We start from the raw sequence: 20,831 nt of genomic DNA on the forward strand, positions 1-20,831 counted from the left end.
TGGCAATTTTCAAGTAATTTAAAGTCCCGAGCGAAGTGGACACCAGCACTTATCGAAGTCACGGAGAATGTGGCAGCGTGATGTCGGCCATTCGCCCTTTAAGGACTAAGAATCTGAGCCACAGTGAAGTCTGATTGAAGCTACACAACACAACAGCTGAACCACAAGGTAAAATTCAGAACACCACATCTACAGTCAGTACCATGGCAGGAGTGTGAATGGAAGTCTCAAATTCAGACACCATCATGGCAGCCTTTGCAGCGTCCTTGGCGATGTCCATTTTGTAGGGCTGGAGCTTCTCTTGAAGAAGAGTTTCAATCTCCTCTGTGATCTGCAAACACATTTGGTTCACAGCTTTTAGAAAGAGTCCCACTCTATAGAAGTCCATGCCAACTGAACTCAGACAAACCAAGTCTTTTAAATCCCTTACAATTTATATTTGTGAAAACTTTCAGAACTGTTTGACAGAAGTTCTTATTTCTTCCACTTTATTCTTATTTAATGTAATTGAAAGCTTTTATTTCCTGTGTGCTCAGGTCCATTTTATCTGCCTTGTCTTGTCTCTTTTTTTTAAATTTTAGGTACTTTGTAACATTGTTGAGTAAAGCGCTGCACAAATAAAGATTACTGCTACTACTAGTCAGAGGTAACCTGATATCTTACAACAGCCACTTAAACTCTCAATCCATCAGGCCATCATTAAATAAGAGGCAAATAAGAATTTATCACAGTAGCAAGTCAAACATGGTTTATCTTCCAAAATCAGTGTTGGATCATCTTCCATTCCACAGAACACCATAGTTGTAATTTAAAACCTACACTAAAGCCTGTAGCTGGCTTGATTTGGACAATGCAACTGGCCTTGATCTAAAGGCAGCAATACACCGTTTCTTTTTTGTATTTAAGTGTGTGCGTTGCCATGTGAACACCTTTGTAGGTCTTTAAATCAATCTAACAGCAGCATTTCACTTCTGTCCTGGACCTCAAAACCCATTTTGTAGCTTGTTTTCGTAAATAACTTGATTCCAGAAGATCTAGTGCCACATTGTTGGCACCAAAGCCGTTTGAGTAAATGACCTTTTTTCCATGAACTGTTTTTCTCTTGTTCTGGTTATCTTAGCGAGATAGATGCGATAAATCTCTTTATTCCCCTTAAGGTTAATCAGCATATTTCTGAGAAAACATATCTTTGTTTCTTGTCTGACCTTGGTTTACCTTGAAGTAACACTGCTACCAGTCGTTTCTGCTTTCTTGACTGCGGTTGATAAATTCTCCTGCTTTACTGATAAGAGGGGCCTGGTGTTTTTGTTGGGGGAATGTGGTTGGAAAATCCCTTTAACAAAAAGCTAATTGCATAAACGCATGCAGAACTTAAATATATACAGCTTCCTCGATAATTCATTATTAAAAAACTAATTATCAGTAGTTAAACTTTTACGTTCATGCAAGAATCACAAGTTTGCCACCATTAAATCTTGCAGTTTTTCAGTCTTGCCTCAACAGATCTCTGCAGAGTTCACTTTAAAGTAGAATGAGAATAAACCCAGCACAAATGGGAGAACACCCCAGTTTGTTCATAAACTGAAACGAACAAGTTTGGTGTGAAACTTACCTGCAGCGCATCATCGCGCAGCTGGAACACCTGCAGCTGCAAGTGAGCTTTAGAAAAGGCCTGGTGCCACAGAAGCTCCACTTTTTCTACAGCTGCAGTTATTCTGTAGAAAAGAGAAAGACCTTTCATCACTGGCATCATTTATTCATATATTTTAGAGTACTTTGTGCAAGATTTTTTGGCCTTATGTTGTAAAAATTCAAGGTAAAAGATACTAATGTTGATCAATAAATGCAAAAATCTGCCCAACAGTTTCATTGTTTTCAGCAGATAAGGCATGTCACTCAAGGTTTTTTTTTTCCACATATTCAAAGCAAAATGGTGTGATGTAAAGAAACCTAAAGAAATTAATAAGAATTAAATGTTCAATAGATTATCCAACATGCACCAGCTTAGAAAATCTTATTAGTCAAACTCATGTTGCCACGGTGCTTTAGTCGTTGTGCAACCCGAGATCATTGCAACACCGCTGTATGGTATGTGTGGGAAGCGTTGTTGGGAGGATTAAGATAAAGGCCAAGGAGAACGCTTCCTGTGATGGAGGCGGCCGCCTGCAGTACCTGCTGTGGTTCTGCACCATGTCGAAGGCGGTGTGGGTGAAGAGGGCAGTGCCGGCCATGGCCTGATAGCACGGCTCCCTGTCAGGGTAACGCAGCTTCTCCACCACGCCGTCACAGTGCCTCAGCAGCTCATCCAGACCCAGCTCCCTGCATAACATGGACACAAACAATATCAGTATACTGCCTGTGACCAATGGCTTCAAGTAAACAGAGCTTTTCTTCTTGCGTTTTGCACTGGTACTCAGTCTGCTTAGATTTCACTGCAACATATTTCAGCAGCCACAATAAGGTCACAGCAAAAGCATCTTTCCAAACCCACAATTTAGTTTCCTTTTCTGTGGACATGACTGCGAAGCTCTGCAGCCCGTCAGTGAACCTTAGTTTTGCGTTGGACCTGGAAATTCAAGTTTACAGCATGTTTGATACTCAGAAGTGGTTAAACCCAGAGAGCAGTGTTGTTACAAAACTACAAAGATGACTGATTATGTTTCCTGCTCTTTCAGTGCTCCTTTGAGTAAAGCACATGACTTTTCATTTTTTTACAAGCAAAGCTCTAAGATTAAGTTCAACACACAGGGTATAAATACATTAGCAGCACAAGGTGGTACATAAGAACTCTCCTTATTAATGCAGTAAACAAAAAAGAATGTAATTACCTAAAGTTATTTAACAGTATACATAGAAGACTAGAGACTAAACTTCACTTCTTTTAGAGTACTGTCAAATTTGCACAAAAAAAACAAACAAAACAAAACTATTAGCTAGCATCAGCCATCTGGTCAGATTTATGTTCTTTTTCATATTTAGTTTCCAATTAAAATATTTGAAATATTTCGCCCGGACATGACTTTCATGTATTCAACTTAGACAGGGTGGAATGTACCACTTCAAATGGAGGGGTGCAACAGTCAAGAAATGTTCGCCTTTGTTACAGTACCACTATCTCACAATGATACAGAAATCTCTCACAAATGCACATCACTGCCAAATTCCAATCACTTGGTCCTTGTGTGATTTCTGACCATCCCTGAAAATTTCATCCAAATCTGTTCACAACATTACTCAAAAATGGACAAACAGTCAGACGGACGGACAAATGTACGCCGATCATCACATAACTCTGCCATTCCTTGGTGAAGTAAAAATGTGTTACATATATCAAAGTAAGGTATTCCACACTTAAAGAACAGATTCAATAACGAGGAGAATGTCGTACTTTTACTTTACAATTAAACACACAGTAAATTCCTATAAGAAGATAGTCAAGACAAGAACTGCCCTACAAAATGCTACCTCCAAGCATTCAGTGACAGTTATAAAAAGCTGCAGTCAAATAACTGTGCTCCTCGGATCCACTTTTTTAATTGTTTATTGAAAATGACTGCACTCGTTCATATATCTACAGTTACCTGTTGGTGCAACTAGAAGGCCAAGGTACACTTAATTTTACTACATTTTTGGGGTTGAAAAATTCAGACAGGCCACGCTTTGAACTGAAAACCGGTCTGTGAGAGTTGAACTTGCAGTCATGAGTCTGACCTTCTGAGCTGATGGAACTTTGCTTCATTTGTGGAGCAGAAATGTTGGAGCTCGGTGAAGGTGGAGGGTAGCGGCAGCCTGGACAGAGCCTGTAGTGTAGAGATACATGAGGGCAGCCGCTGGACCACAGACAGGAACTCCTGGACGAACGCATCAATCTCCTGCAGGGAGCAGCAAGGAGCCAGAGTCATTTTAAAATGCCACCGTCATAGTAACGTGTTAGTTAACATACAGGCTGCAGATACTGGTATTTTTCACTGCTAATGCTTATATTTGTTTGGCTTAAAGCAGGAGTATTTAACACTTGCCCAGCTGTCGGTGAAATAATTATGTCCTCTTTAAATTACTCAAAGCTACAAATAGTAAAAGAGAAAACAACTGGATTTTCCAACTTCCTGACCATCCTTTAACTGCTCTACAGTTCTGCCAGGAGAATAACCAGACACAAGCTTACAATTGAACAACTATTCAAGAACTATTCATCATTACTGGGTTGAACTGCAGGCTGTGTATACACAAAGCAGAAAGGATCATGTCAAAATTAATCAAAAATGTTTGTAGTTAAAGAGCTCTAGTATGTAGAGGCACAATTTACCCCAGTATTGGCAGCACCTGTGGCTACTTGGAGGAATGCTGTACATATGATTCCAACATATATTTTTCAGAAAATAAACAACCCAAAAGATTAAATTGCATTTTTTCCTTTTTCATGATTTATGGCATGATAACACACAGCGCAAAGGACATTCTGAAAAATTAGCTCACGGTAAGCTAAAAACATTCCGAAACTGTTCAACGTTCAGAGCGTTAAAATCATGAGTTACACTCACCTTTATAATTAAATTATCTTCATAATACATTCAACCTGATGGTGGACAAACTATGGCTGAACTGATTTGTGTTCAGCTCACAGCTTACATGTAAATCCAGTGCAGATAGTGTGGCTGCATCCTAAACAGGCCTCCTATAGGCAGAGCTCTGCCATGCTTAATGAATACTGTCATGGCCCAACTGAACATGAATGAATGTATAATCTAATAGAAAGAAGGCTCCTTTCACTTGCTAATAAGGTCAGCTGATTACGCGAGGCATTTGCACAAGCTTCACCAAGGTAACGAACAATAGACGCGGGCCGCTTAGACGAATCTCACGAGTGGATTCATAAATTAAAACACCTCCTGACTGAGTGAGCTCTTCATCACAAAGCAGCCATCTTCAGCTGGAATAAATATGTTGCCTTTATTCCATCCCAGTGTTGGAGATTCGATAAACAGACAATATTTGTGTGCCGCTTCAGTCGTCAGCGGAATAAGTGAGCGTGCGTGTAGGAGTGTGTTTACACACACACAAACACTACAGCTGCTGAGGACAGCAGCACAATGTTACTTTGTGTAAAACCCTCTGACTGATCATAAGACAGATTCTTAGCGAGGCTGTGAATCAGACTCCTGTTTTACAAACGTAACCGGTCAGAAAAGCTCCTCAATTGTTGCTAACTTGCAAATTGCAATATTGTTTCTATGAGTGATCAAATTTAAATATCCATTTGTCAGTTCTACTTCTGATCATTTATGTTGGTCTGAAACTTGGCTGCACATCAGCTTGAGCTTTAAAGTCTTGCCAAGGGAATGTAATCCTGATAAGGTGGTCATTAAATGAGAAGATTTTATTATCAACAAAGAAAACAAAACACAGGAACCTTTTAGGCTACTCACAGATACTATTCATCTAGTCCAGCTGGTAAAGGGAGCAATGAGAACAAGCTGAACAAGTCAGACTCACACCTGAACCTGTACTGACCAATAAACTAGAGAGTAGTTAAGTCTTCTAATATGGTGACAGGTTTGTCACATCATGACTCTTCTCTTGTGAGCTCTCAAATTACTGGTTCAGTTTTCCTACAAACAAAGACAGACTGTTTGGGTGCAACATAATTTGATTTAAAATGCAATCCAAGAAATTACCTGAGCAGATTGCCTTCTATGCGACATCAGCATCTTCTAAACAGTCAGATATCTGTCATTCTGACAGATAAAAATACAATGAAAAGGTGATTAAAACCAAATATGGTCAGAGGATGGTTCTCCTCTGCTTTAACCCTTTCAACCCTGGACGTCTCTGTACTCAGACCAGACCACAGTGAACTACCAGTGGATCTTATTTTGGGACAAAAATACACTCATGTTTGTCATTTTTGCATTTCAAGAAAGTTGCAGTTTGTCTTATAACTGTTGCACCATAAGCCTTAATCACAAGCCACCCAGAGCCACTGAAGATACAAACATGCTACATTTTCATAGCTGTAGCTCTCAACATCGGCAGACTTCTTGTGAAAAAATGCACCGTCTCCAAGTCACAAATTTAGTGATTTGCACCCAACTGGCTCTCTAAACTCTCAAGAAGAAAGCCAGCCTTCCACAAGGACTTTCTGGCTTCACTGAAGGCAGTCAAGAGAAACTTTTGAGAGACACTGACCAATCAAAAACATTAAATAAATCACCTTAATGAAGGCCACCCAGCTCTGGTGACAGTACATGAGGTATCCACCCAGAGATGCTGGTAGCTGGCTTCGGTCAATGTAGTTGGAGAGCTCCGGGATTTCTTTCAGAAGTATCTTCTGCAAAAAATAAAAAATAGATGAAACCAGCCTTTAGTTACTCCCTGAATCTAAACACAACCTTGTGTACAGTTGGAGTTGGTTTACTTGCCTTGAAAGAGGGAGTGTAAGACTTTGACGGAGCCAGGAGCTTCAGCAACAGCTTCAGAACGTCTTTCTTTTTGGGCTGAATTATGTAGACACAGTGGACGGTCCGCTTGTGTAACTAGACAACAGACAAGAGCAAAAAATAAATAAATCAAAAACGGAAACAATTCCGTTTTGATTTGGATCAGATGACTTTGACTGCTCATCCTGCTGAATCAGAATAAAAAGGAGCATTTTAGCTCTTACATAAAGTTAAGGGAAATCAAACAAGCAGATCATACATTTAAATCAAAGTTTGTCACTCAAATTTCCAGGCTTCTTTACAGTCATATCCACATAGTAGTAGTGGTGGTTTCCAAACAGAAAAAGCAGGAAAAACATGTATTGATACAGTCCTCTTCTAGACTTTGACAGTTTTATTGGTACTAGGAGCCATACTGGGGTATGTGCAACATTCAGAAAAAAAAAAAAATTAAATATATAGAAATTAGGCCTACACACCTTTCTCATGCAAGTATTACCAAGCCTTGTTAGCTGATTAATATACACTTAAAATGTCTGTTACAAATATTAAAACGCATCAACATTTGATATTAAGTGATGCAAACAAACCCAAATACACACATTTTATATTAGTATATTAATATAACCTGATCTGATTAAACAAAAACAACAACAAATTCAAATGTGGATAAGTAGCTTAGTCTCACACTAAAAGTGCTATTAGACTAATGTTACATCTACATATGATCATTCAGGATTTTGCTAGTTCACTTCGCTTTTTTTCCCACTCCAAGACTGAACTGGGATTAAGAGAACAGTAGCAACCAGGAATAAAAAAAAAAAAAAAATAGCGCCCTTGCCAATTAAAGTCAAGACCAAGTTTGAAATAAGGTCTTGTAGATCTAATATGATTGAAGACTCAGCAATTCGGCTGATTGTTTATGGCCTCAGATTTGCTCAGAGAAGGATTTTGGTGGGTTTCAGAAGAGTAATCAGTGAAAGTTTAAGTGCCTTTGTGCAGTGGAAGGTTCTCATCCTGTGTAAACCCCACTGGTTTACCAAACTAGCAGCCTCAGGGGCAGTTCAACCTTTCAGAAATACCACAATCCGGCACCAAGGCCTCTGGACACAGGATTTTTAAATGAAAACAAAAAAAAGGTCTACTTCGATACAACAAAACAAGCTGGTAACACAGGTCCTGTCAAACAAACTGACAGTTTTATCAATTTACCAAAACTTTGCTCATACTGTGCAAAAGTAGGACTTTTTTGGGGCCTTTAAGATCTGGGACAGTTATTCCATTCCAGTTCTTGTAAATACACTGACAAATGCAAAATACCCCATAGCCCACCGCTGTTCCCAGAGGCCAAGCATGATCCCATAATAATATGATGATGACTGGGAATCCTTTAGCTTTCATCAATGAATGAGTCATTAAAATACATCCATTCGTCTTTAAAATTGCAGAATGAGAACACCAAAAGTCAGACAAAGTTCAGACAGAATACCAACTCTGAGTTAAGTTGACCCTATTCCCAGCAGTTTGCAATTATAAAATAAAACATGTCAGTATGCAGGCTGACATCAGGCCAGCAACGAAGACCACAAAAGCTATTAAGTCTTTTCCTCTTTGAGTGGGGAACAGTTGATCTGGATGCAAAAGAAAATAAAAGAATGCTGCATCCCCTACATAATTGTGCTCATTTCATGTAATTTCACAGAGGCTTTTCTATTAAATAACCAAGCATGTGACCAACCATGCATGTGACCCCCACCCGCTTCCCTCCACACACTCGCACAGGAATTCCACTATGGGCTCCACAGACATGACGCAGTTTGGGATTGTACTTTGAAGACCAGCTCAGACTCTGAATCAAGAAAACAAATGTTGCGTAACTTTATGCTGCAAGACAGAAAAAAGCTCTCCTTGTCGATAGGGCGATCACAAGTTGAGCACATCACGGCGCGGGTTGCAGAACACTCACTTCAAGTGTTCATGCATAATTCAGACAGAACCGGTGGCAGAAACGCAGAGCTGCCTTTCCACAAAAGCATCTGAACTGATGAACATAAAAGCACAAGTCTTATCTTGACAATGATGCTTTTTTCCAGGATAGCACATTCTTGTCAGCCAAAACCAAATGCTGGTGTTGGATTTGCATTTTCTTTCTATAGGAAACCACAAATCCAAACTAGGAAATGATGCTGATCCAAATCCAGCAACGACTTTGCCACCATTGTTGGCAAAAAGGACGAGTTCCATGTGCAGCATTTCTGGACAGCGAAACGAAAACATTGCAGGTGACCCTTGTTTCTTTTTGGAGCTGGCAGCTTGAAAGTATGCAGAATCCTGTGCAGCTCTAAGGAGAGGTATTTTAAAGGCAGTAATGTGCAAACAGAACAAATCAAGACTATTTCTCAACAATTGGAAATGCCATTGGTGTACCATTGTGAATTTACAAAACCGGCCATGTAATTGCAGCATCTCTTGGCCGCTTCTTGCTGGGGAGGGGATTTGTGTTGCGTATTATGTCCATCTCTCATTTCAATCTGGCATTAAGACGCTTCAGACTGCACAATACTGTGTGTCTGATAACATGCTCACTGTGTCCAAGTAGCCCATTATATTGGTAAATTCTTGCCTTGGACACCATTCAATGATTGTAAATGTTGTCTGTTCATTTAAATGGACACTCTTCTTCATTGTGTTGTTTGCAGAGAGGCACTTTGGGCTCCTACTGGTAGCTGTCACAAGTCAGGCGAGTAGGGAAAACAAAGAAATCTGGCACGTTAATTTTTTGGGCACATCCCATTGAGAATGATACACCACGCAATAAAACCCAATCGTTTCCCATCCTGGCATCCTACTCGCTGCCTTAGTAGCGCTGCAAACATTTTTAAAAGACCAAAACCATCCTGGACATCATCAATTTGACCCTCAGGCTGACTTAAGCTCCTATAAATGACTGACAGACTAAAAACAGCTTCTACCCCAGAGCCAGAGAACTGCAGTCTCATGAACTATATGGACCCAAGTACCTACCACGATCTATGCACTTTGCATTTATTTAATTTTGCACTAAAAGGTCGACCAACATCATTGCAAATCACAGCAACAAGATAAGTCTATTCTAAATCTTTTGGACCACCATCTTCTATGCTGAAATACATTTCCTCCTCCTCTCTTGCCCATTTCTAATCAAGCAAATACTTCCATTATTATGTAAAACCACCAGTCTCTTAAAGAAATCCTCAAACACATCTCTGTATATCAAAGTTTTTCCATAAAAATAATCCTGTTGCCATAAAAAGACATACATATAGGGCTCTATGCTCAACCCTCCGCTACTCGCCATAGCTCGAGCACACCAGCTCACCTATGACTCTGCTCAAAGACTGTAAAACTGCTCTGCGTTACACATTGAAAGTTGGAATATTGGACTAATTCAGCAGCAAATGTTTGAGCCAGAAACGGATTCTGATTCATAATAAAGATACAGAAAGTCCGGCTCTGTAACTTCACAGGATTGGCTTCTCAGATTTGCTTTACGTACAAAACTAAGGAAGTCTGAACCTGTGTTTTAGGTCGTAATTGGTACACAGTAGTTTCTAGGTGGAAATGCTCAGTCATGGGTTTGACTGCTTATTTCACCCATATGTCTTCTAGCATACATAATATGCATTTAAAAGGAAAAATATTGATTTTCACTGAAGGGGGTCTTAAAAAAAAAAAAAAAGGTTCCCCAACTGTTTAGCTAGGCTAGTTAGCTTGTACAACAACTAGGTTTGCTACTTAAAGTACAATTTAAAATCGAGTTACAGGCTCCATTTACGTGGTTAACAAACCTGTTAGATGTATAAACTGATAGTTTAACCCTAGGGGGAAAAAAATGGGTAAATCAGGTTTAGTTATACCTCTGTCAGTAACAAGCTCGAGCTCAGTCACTACAGTTTGGTTTTCAGTTCTTGTGAATGATTACCTCCTATGCTGTGTTGTTTGGTCTGATACACTTAATTTGATTTTGACCAGATAACTGCAGTTTGGCTTTGTGGGATGGACAGAACTGTCTTTGTCTACTGTCCTTCAAAAAACATTACAGTTGTAATGACCAGCTCATTGTGTTCACCCATACGGTCACAACCCTCGAGTGACAGGAAGCAATTCATGTGAACTGAACCTTAACAAAAAAGAAAGAAAGAAAAAGAAATGTGCTGGTGCTGACCAGCAGACTCAAAAGGCTCCCTGTGGCACAACATTAAGGATTTACGCTTCAGTTGGACACAAATGTGCTCACCAACAAATTACCCTTTGTTAACTCCATCATGCATCTGAAGGATGGGTTTGCTTTCTATGAAACTCTGCTGCAAAATACCATTAAATACCCACAAAGTTTGTTGTCACTGGCAAAGTTTCAGTGACAGAACTTTAGGAAAATGCACTTGAATGAGGAAAAATGCATGAATTACATAATCTAATGAGCCAGTGTAGTGACAAATGGAATAAAAATACATGCTTAAGGCAAACATGGCTGCAAATTTATGTGAAATGAAAAGGTGCCTGACTCTTTAATACATGTACTGAACAATTATCTGCAATATAAAACTGAAATATCTCTCCATGCTGCATACAGAGTATATCTAGACGTATACTGACAGTCAATAGAAACTTTGAGGTAGAAATGTACGCAGAATTCTACTTGTAGGGGGGTTGTAATTATTCATTGTGGATTTACTGATGATCTAGTGCCCTGGTAGTTGAGATAATGATGAGTTGTCATTTTGTCATGATTCATTGCACATGGGTTGGTCACTTTGCAAAAGTGAACCAAATACACACCAAGCAATACTCAGTGAGTATCTGCACAGTTTGAGAATGGGTTTTGAAGGCCTATATAAAGGCCCAAAAAAGGCCACCATTGTTAGTCCAGTGAACAGCATCATGCCGCGTCTATCACATGAACAACGTCTCCGGGCACTGGGTATGGTGGAGGCCGGTTTGAGCTACAGTGATGTAGCCAGGCGTATGGGCTGTTCCCAACTCACAATCAGAAGCCTGGTCCAAAGCATGCGCCGACGGATTGCTGCCTGCATCCAAGCAAATGGAGGCCATACTGGGTATTGACTGTTGTGACTTTGTTTGGCAGGTGCCGTTTTCTTTTGTGAAATTCTTTATTTTGAAATCATTCTTGAAACTTTAGATTTCTGTTTCTGCTTGCCAATATGCTAAACAAATGATTCATATGAAGAAAATCCAGTTTCGGGCTTAAAAATAAAAATTATGTTGAAAAATATGGTCTCAAAGTTTTTAATGACTGTCGGTGTATATTATTGGAGATAAAACCAGAGCAGGTAATCTTTTTGTGTCTCAAAGTCTTACAGTGACGCCTCACTGACGGATGCTGTCTGGTAGAACTGGCTGAGATGCTTACATACTGTATATCATGTTACTGTGCAAGGTTTTTTCCTTTTTCTACTTCATGTAAACAATCAAAATGTCAGATCATGGCATACACACAGGCAGCATCAGGGTTTCTTTTGCCTTAATAAGGAGTACTTTTGCAACACATCTACTAACAGTGCATTTTTCTAGCTTGTAAGAGTTAGGTCTGCAAGTATTTACGCTGTCAATAAATTGGTGGATTACTTTTCTCTATTAATTGTTTCGCTGTTCGGTCAGAAAATGGTGAAAATGTCTGGTCTTGTCAATAACCCAAAGATGTTCAGTTTACCGTCATAAAGGATTAAAAAAGGGAAAATAGTCACCTTAAAGAAGCTGGAATCATCCTTAAATTCCATAGGTCAATATGTAATTGCGGGTCTTTTTGTAACGTAGTTAACATTTTTTGCTGTTTTCAAGCCTACAAGCAACATGGCCACCTAAAACCAAACACCACATGGCATTTTTAGAGAAACATTCTTCTAAAGTATTATATATACACAACTGAGTAAAATTGAAAGTTATTTATAAAGACATTGTAGTAACACTGCTGACATGCTATAAATCCACACTTGGCTCACACACTACTTTATATTAAATAACGCAGAAAGTCTTGCCAGTCTTTTCTTCAGGAGGAAATGACATCATGTGGAGCAGGTCATGTGATCTGGAATTAGCACACTTCCTTGAGGCGTTTTTGTAATGGGCAACTTAGCTGAAAGTGACTTTTCAGACAGATACAATTTGTTATTTTCCATATAAAATTTGATATACTGGCAAAAAAGAAATATCAGTCATGATTATGTCAACTTAATAAAAATAACACAATCAAAACCATTTTTGAATAACCTAATTTTATTATTGTTAAGCAAATTAGTTAGTAAATTCAGATGGTTATTTAGTTGACATTTTAGTGACATCCAGTCATCTTCTATTATTAAGTGACTGTTTCCATAATAAATAATTACGGAATTTTTAAAGACATGATCATAATGAACATAAAAAACATTAGCTTTTTACCTTTAATAAAAATGTATGCAAGATATAGCTCATGGACTTCAAAAGTCTCTTAATTATATATTGACCTGATTAATCTAATACTTGCAGCTCTAGTACAGATGGTGTAAATGTAAGAATTTAACTGCACTAACAAAAAAGCACAAAAAAATGTTACAGTTTGTGCTTGGCTGTTATTACTGTATAGAAGGCAAAGAGGCCAAGTTTTGGAGTGTGTCAACTGAATGCACATCTATTAGGAGAGCTAGATACATTGCAACAAAACAAAAAACCTTGAAGCCCAAAACCATTTTCCTCCACAGACCTCCGATACAAAAAAACACAATAAGAACAAACCCGTTGACTGGGAACCATCCAACTGAAAACAAGGTCAATTAGTACTCTCTGTTATGGACTTTTAGGGTTTTACACTTGGACAAACCTTCCGAAGGCCTCAGTACAAGCTGTGGGTGACACAATAATAACTCACTGAGGTGATGAGGTCCCATCTTGGAAGTCAAGGACCCCATTTTCCAAATACAGTACAAATCTAGATGCCTTTTTTGTACATGGATGATATCGAATTACAGATCAAACACTGGAAAGATGCTAATGTGATGAGGGTGTATGCTATGTTTTTGCAAATTCACAGGACAAAAACAATCTGACAGTGACTCTGACGGACCTCCAGACTCAACTATTTAAGAACAACTAGAGACACAAAGAAATGCAAAAAAGGAACAAATAAATGATCACCCAAGAAAAACAGACACCAAATGACCGCAAAGACACAAACCGGCTGAAAAGATGCAATCACCACACAAAAAACCGAAAGGACTACTACTAAAACATGTCAAAAACACCACACTCAGACATAAAGCAACCAAAGCATCACAGTAATACCTCGAGTAGAAGCAGAGTCTCGGCGATGAATCTGGTTGAAGCCAGTGAAGCCTGCCTTAGATCAGCCACCACCGACACTAAACTCGGCTTCTCCTGCTTCTTACTGTTGGAAAAGAACGCCACAACCATCAGCACATCTTGTACAAACTCTACCCGACACAGTAAGCCAGACTCCGCTTCACCTACATGTGCAGCCCATGAAAGTAATTTATGAAGTCGACCACTTCGGCTTTGCTGAGCTCTGAGGAGAGTCTGGTTTGTCCATCCACAGGGAACACGATCAAAGGACAGCCGTGCTGATCAAAAGCACCTGCACAGATAGAGAACACCGCTTACCTCAAAATCATAGCATTCCAGCAAAAAAAGACAAGACCATCAGGTATCTATAGGAAGCTAAGGGACATTTTCGGTGAATCAATTTTGTGTCAATCCTCCCAGATTAGTCAAGATCATTATTCATTTCCTGGCCAAGTTTGCTGATGACTGAATTTTTAGCTAACCCTATAATAATAGGTACATATCAGAAAAATGATCCTGTCTTTTGTATATTTAAATGCAGTGATTAAAAAAAAGAACAAAAAATATTAAAATTCATATTTTTAATGTGTACAATTCCTACAGTTCTGCCTTTTTTTTTTTTAAAGGTCAACATAAATTTGTGTTTTTTTCCCCCATAATTGTATTGGATATCTGTTTTTAACCAAGCGGAAAATATCTGTCAAAAAAAGATTTTGGAAAAATATATAACTACTTTTTTCTTTTAAATATGAAGAAATATATGTAAAATTATTTTAATTAATTAATTAATTGGTAATTTAAATACAGAAAAAAACTGGGCAATTTTATGGTTGAGTGTTTTCAAAGGACTAATTATGTTCTATATTTACACTTACAAAAATAACTTTTTTAGGTTGTTTTAAGTGTACAATATAGTTTTCACAATTTTGGGGGTTTAACAAGGAAATTGAGATTTTTTTTCCCTTTAATTTTACAAGTTATTGTCTATCAGTCTACAAAACTTCAAAAATCTGCGCAAAAGTAGAGTAAAATGTGAAATAACTTCGAGTTAAAACAGTTCAGAGTGCAGATGAGAGCAGGTACAGGACAGAGAACACTATGGAGGCTGATACCGACCAGGGAAGAGCACCGCTCCGGAGCTGAGCACATGATCGGCGGGCAGCGGCGGGTAGGAGGAGCCGCTCTCCTGCACCGGCTCCTGGACGTCTGAAAGGTTCGGTAGGAAACGATTATTTTTATTGAAAACACGCCCGACAAGAATTTTCAGACAGCCTAGCCTAGGTTGCAATATGACCGCTGGAGGAACTGGTCCAGCAAATTCCTGAGCAACTTCCACAGAGCAGCCTGATAGCAGCAGCAGTCATGAAGTAAAACTAAAAAATAATAAAAAGTCCAGCTGGAGGTTTAATGAGGAGAAGCTGACCTCCTCCGAAGCTGCACTTGTCTCCTACCTGTTGCGTGTCGGTTCATCTCCAAGTCCTCACTCGTGGATCATTTTTCACTTTTTTCGACTCTTGCTTAAAAGCAAACTGCTGCTTCTCTGTAAATCCACGGAACCGAGCCAGAACCGGGCGGTTCTACTGCCCTGCAGCCGGACAGAAGCACCTGGACGGCGGCTATTCGCAGCGTCTCTCCGCCATGTTGTGTCCTCTGATCGGTGTCCTGCTGCTCTGATGATCCCCGCTGCCTGCAGCTTGCCCGGCTCATTTATAAACCACGGAGGGCGGAGAAAACACGCAGGAGGAGGAGGATGGGCAGAAACTGTGGAGCACGACCCGGCCCCGGTCCAATCAGTTTAATAATGGACAGGGCCGGAGCCAGGATTCTGGAGGGGCTCTGAACCCTAATAGGTGAAGGGGCACCAGTGTTTAAAGTGACTGTTAATGTCGGAGAGTCACAAAACGAGAAATAAAACATTAATCAAACTGATTAGGTTAAAATGGCTGTAACAAGACATAAAATTACCACAAACTGGCACCAAATGACTGTAAATAGACACAAAAACCACATGACATAAACTAACTAACTTCCAAGAGAGACCAAAAGTGCAGCAAAAGAGACACAAAATGACCCCAAAGACAAAAAAACTGCCACAAATTGACACAACTATGACAAGAGATACAAAAACCACAGACAAAGGCCTACTCAAAATAACTTCAGAGACCAAAAGTGCTGCAAAGAGACACAGAGTGATCGCAAAGACATGAAACTACCACAAACTGGCACAAAATGACTGCAAAGAGACACAAAAACCACAGACATACTCAAAATAACTTCCAAGAGAGGCCAAAAGTGCCGTAAAACGGACACAAAAATACACAAAACATTCACTGAAACATGCTAAAAGTACTACTAACTAGCCTATAACTACTACAACTATGACTAATACTGTTACTGAGAAACACCAAAGGATTGAAAAGACACATAACATCTGCAAAAATGAACCAAATATTTAGAGACACAACAGTATCACATGTCAAATGCTATTTGTTGTCATTTTGTGGCCTATGTGTTGGAAATGGAGGAACATTAAGAAGTTTGGCAGTCTTTGTCTTAATACCGTCCATTGTAAGTCCTCGGTAAACAAGACTGTAGACACAACATTATCTACTAAACCTTAGAAAAAGAAGTTTATTTAAGTTCAAATGCTGTCTCAGAGTTTGAAATCCGTACACCGACACAACATGGGGCCCCTGAAGACATAAGAGGACATTAGAAGCAGAGTGGTCAAATCCACAAAAAAATGAGAAGTGAGTTTTACATCATTTCTGTAATATTTGATGGCCTAGAGATTTTACTGGTAAAGTGGTCTAACCCACAACCCAAATATAGCGTTACAGTGGCTTTTCAAATGTTAGACCATTCTTGAAAACACAAAACTTTGAACCCATTCTTTTCTTAAAACTACAGAAAGTGGGTTACACCACTCTGCTTCCAATCGGTGCGTAAAAGAGTGTTTTCTGTCCTCACGGATTTAGTCTGCAGAAGAATCTTTGTTTTGTTCACACAAAATATGAATCCCGTGCACACAGTTGTTGATGTGATGTGATTTTAGCATCACTGCTAAAATCTAATCAGTTGTTCTTTGTGTCATTTTTGACCTTTCCTGTAAATTTTCTCCAAATCTGTTCATCCAATTTTGAGGAATGTTGCTAACAGACAAACAGACAGACAGATAGACAAACTAATGGCAGTCATCACATCACTCTACCAAGGCCCCGCGTCCTTGGTGGAGTAAAAAACCTAATCTTCTGGGACTTTGGTGGCCTCATTAATTACTATGTTATTTTTTTTTTAAAGAGACCTTTTCTGCAGAAGACTTTTGACACAACGCTGCAGGAAAATCGCAAGTGTTAATGTTAACAGTAACAATAGCTGCTTTCAAGTCAGACGGCCCAGCTTCATTGTCTTTGTGACAATTTCTTTGTGACATTGTCTTTGTTTAGGTAGACATTAACTACAACTCCCATAGTGCATTTCCACTAGAAAACCTTAAAAAGCTTAAAATCAGAATAAATCACTAAAACTCTGGTTCAGGTGTGGGTGAATTTCACAGCTACAGTCCTGATTTGGATGTTATGAGCCCATTAAATGTCTGTTATCATCATTTCCATACTTTAGGCCACTAGAGTCGTCCTCCTTCTTGTAGATCGGGCCTTTAGTTCTTTTGATTTCATTACTGTTGTGATTTACACCACTTCTTCAGAACACATCAGCACTGAGGGAGTGGACCTTGGAGGATCTAGCATTTCCCTGAATCTCCAAATGACATGCTGTGCAGGAATAAACCTTTAAACATTCCCATTTCTGTTCAGTGTCTCCATAAAAACAAATGCTCTTATTATCAGAGAGCCCTGTGTGGAGGCTGTTTGGCAGCCAGTCAGATCACCTGTGCAGGACGCATTTCCTGTGTGGGAACGAGTCCCTCTGTTCTGTTAAAACACTGGACTGGTCTGACTGCATACCTGCTGAGAATGTCATTGTGACCTTTTGTTTAACTGAACCAAGAGTCATGAATCAATTAACTCTAGCCTCATGTCAGATTTAACACTCAGAGAGACGACCAAACTATTCAGACCAGGCTGCAGACGATTCCAATTCCAAAAGGTGTGAAACAGGGGTGTCAAATTCATTTTAGTTCAAGGGACACATACAGCCTAATTTGATTTCAAATGGGCCACATGTGTAAAATCATAGCAGACTACTTATTTTTGTTTTAGTGCAAAAAAGTAGTTCACATTTAAGGAACTATCATTTTTACAAAGCATTATGAACAACCTGGCTGCACAGTGGCTTGGTAGTTAGCACTTTCACCTCGCAGCTAGAAGATCCCAGATTCACGTCCCGGCCTTCCCAGGATCTTTCTGCATGGAGTTTGCATGTTCTCCCTGTGCACATGTGAGTTTTCTCCGGGTACTCCGGCTTCCTCCCACAGTACAAAAACATGCTGAGGATATTATTATTATTTCACTTGTTTTTGTTTATTCATTCTAAAGAAACTAAACAGAAAGAAGTAACAGATGAAAGATAGTTTCTGTTTTCTGTTTCTCAGAAACTGATTCTTAAGCATCTGTTTGTACGACTGTAAGCTGAAATGGTTTCAGCTTCAACATGATTTTTTTTACTTTCATCCAGTATCTATTATGGCAGAGCATTGCCATTCTGGAAATGCAGTGTATGGATGAATTGGTCCACATCTATGTGAGTATACTGTTGCTTTTTCTATTTTTGACCTTTCATTCATGCACAAATGCAATCATAGGTGACTGAAAATGGACCTTTGTAGATTTGTAGAAACTTCAGAAAGAGATTACAGATAACAACAGATAGTTAACATGTAAATTAATATTTTTTCTGTAATTTTTACAAGATATTAGGTCACTTAGCAAACATAGATAATCTGTAAAATAGTAATGTATTTATATTTTATTGGTAATATTCATAGTTCAGTGTGTAAAAATTTGTAAAATTATATTTTACAGTCCAATGTAATGCATTAAAACTGTCATTTTATAGTAAAACATACATGTATGGGTAACCGTTTTTTTCAAAATACATAATTACTGATGTGGTTATGATTATTATTATTATTTATTTCCTCTGTGTCATGGTTAAAATTTAAATGAACATTTTTATGTGATTTTAACAGTAAATCTCTGTAATCTAAAAATACAATGGGAAAATCTGTAAAATAACAATAAATTACTAAAGACATTACAGCTACAGATTTTAAAAAAACGCTGTTTTATTTTACAGTGCAGTACATCCTGTATATGTGACAAACTCATTCAAGATTCATATATATATCAATGCAAATCATAAGATCAGAGAAATGTATTTTGTGACCAGATAATTTTCTAAATCCACCGTCAGCCATCATAGAGATTCAGATGTTTTTGCTGAGTGGTGTTCCAGAGCTCAAATATCATTTTTGAGTCTTCGAAGTCAGAAACTCATCTTTGCCACATTTCTTGAGCCTCCATGTCCTCCAGCATGTGTCTGTCACGCTGACTTCCCCTTCTCATGAATGAGAGTATTCTTTCCATTGAACACATTCTTGGCACGCGTCAGTGGAGGCAGAAACAAACAGACTGATTGGTTTTCATTCATTGTCTCATTCTTTGTACATGTGGGTCAGGTTATCAGGGTACGGCCCTGCTGGGACACAGAGCTGGTCTGAGATCAGGCAACCTCCAGGCTCCACTGTAAAGTCTGGAGAAGGAACATTTTATTCCGTTTTATCTTAACGTGACAAATAAAGGGCCTTTTCTTTAAAGTGCAATCATCAGATGGCAAGAATGTGTTAATTTCTTTGCAAAATAAGGTGTTAAAACATGCAAAGTCACATGTTTTGTTCCAGCCACAGCTTAGGCTGTGAGCTGTGGCAGGGCTCTCTCCTCCCTCGGCCTTGCTCTCTCTTTCTTTGCAGGTGTGTGCTGTGCTGATGAGAAGTCCAGGTGTGTGTCATCTGTCATCAGCAGATCATGTGCAGGTGGAGGCCAGCTAATCAGGTCCTGGCCTCCTATAAGAACCGTCGTCAGTCGTCATTTGATGCCGGACTGTCTTTGTCCCTCCATGCTGACCTCAACTTGCTTTTGGTTACCTGACTCCTTGGTCTGCTCCTGGTCCTCTGTGGATTCTGGCTGGGTCAAGGAAAATCACCTGTTGTCCCATAGGTTAGCATTGCGGCTGTGTTAGCTCCCCATAGTCAAGAGCAGTTTGGGTTGAGCTTTTGGGTTTTAGTACAGAGTTCTGGTTGCTTAGTTTTTGTTAGTTAGATTTCCCTTGTTATTTTGTTCTCCTGCCTTGGTGTTAGCAACAGTGGATTAACCTTAGCTTTTGGGTTTGTTTTGTTGTTAGTCTTCCCTGCTTCTAGAGGCTCCTAGGTTGGTTCCCTGAGTTGTACAACTTGTTCTGGTTGTAGTTCTGTATTCTTCCTGGTTTTGTGAATAAATTTGTTCTTGTTGCAAATCTGTCTACTCGTTCATTTCCTGCATCTCGCACCTGCTGTAACTTGTTTTAAACAAATATATATTATATATATTTATATACACAGCCACATACATATATAAATTTTAACAAGATGACATGGTCATCAATATCCCCCGCCACATGTGATGCCTATGAGTCTGTATCCAAAATAGTGATCAAGGGCCATAACTCTGTTAAATATTATCGCACAGGTCTCATTTTCGAATTTGATCAAGGTGTCCATGGTGTGAAGCTTACACACTAAATTTCGTAATGCTAGCTGTAATAGTTTCCGAGAAAAGCTGTCCCCTTCATGTTGGACGGACGGACGGATGGAGGCCAAACCTATATCCCCTGTTCCACTTCGTGGAGGCGGGGGATAAAATTATTTAATTAAATTTTACCTGTAATGATTTTAAGAGCCAGCAGGTGTCAGTGTGGAGCGACACATTCCTCATGAATGACAGTATTCTTTCCATTGAAGGCATTCTTGGCACTTCAGAAGAAGCAGAAACAAACTGACTGGTTTTCATCCATTGTGTCATTCTTTGTGCATGTGGGTCAGGTTATCAGGGTGAAACGTGGCTT

At 39.2% G+C, this 20,831-nt stretch overlaps 1 protein-coding gene across 1 annotated transcript in view; it reads right to left on the reverse strand.

Moving 5' to 3' along the window:
* Window positions 1-18,530, reverse strand: part of LOC110967889 (uncharacterized) — a 34,670-nt gene extending 16,140 nt beyond the window's left edge. The window contains exons 1-10 of the mRNA XM_051960721.1: window positions 15,224-18,530; window positions 14,889-14,978; window positions 13,941-14,064; window positions 13,755-13,857; window positions 6,420-6,533; window positions 6,212-6,328; window positions 3,712-3,872; window positions 2,173-2,319; window positions 1,613-1,715; window positions 203-331 (exon numbers count right to left, since the gene is read on the reverse strand). Of these exons, the coding sequence (XP_051816681.1) occupies window positions 203-331; window positions 1,613-1,715; window positions 2,173-2,319; window positions 3,712-3,872; window positions 6,212-6,328; window positions 6,420-6,533; window positions 13,755-13,857; window positions 13,941-14,064; window positions 14,889-14,978; window positions 15,224-15,242 (1,107 nt within the window). The 5' untranslated portion in view covers window positions 15,243-18,530. The remainder of the gene's footprint in view (window positions 1-202; window positions 332-1,612; window positions 1,716-2,172; window positions 2,320-3,711; window positions 3,873-6,211; window positions 6,329-6,419; window positions 6,534-13,754; window positions 13,858-13,940; window positions 14,065-14,888; window positions 14,979-15,223) is intronic.
* Window positions 18,531-20,831: the final 2,301 nt, after the last annotated feature.

Source organism: Acanthochromis polyacanthus, chromosome 16 (assembly GCF_021347895.1).
Source record: "Acanthochromis polyacanthus isolate Apoly-LR-REF ecotype Palm Island chromosome 16, KAUST_Apoly_ChrSc, whole genome shotgun sequence".
NCBI lineage: Eukaryota > Metazoa > Chordata > Actinopteri > Pomacentridae > Acanthochromis > Acanthochromis polyacanthus.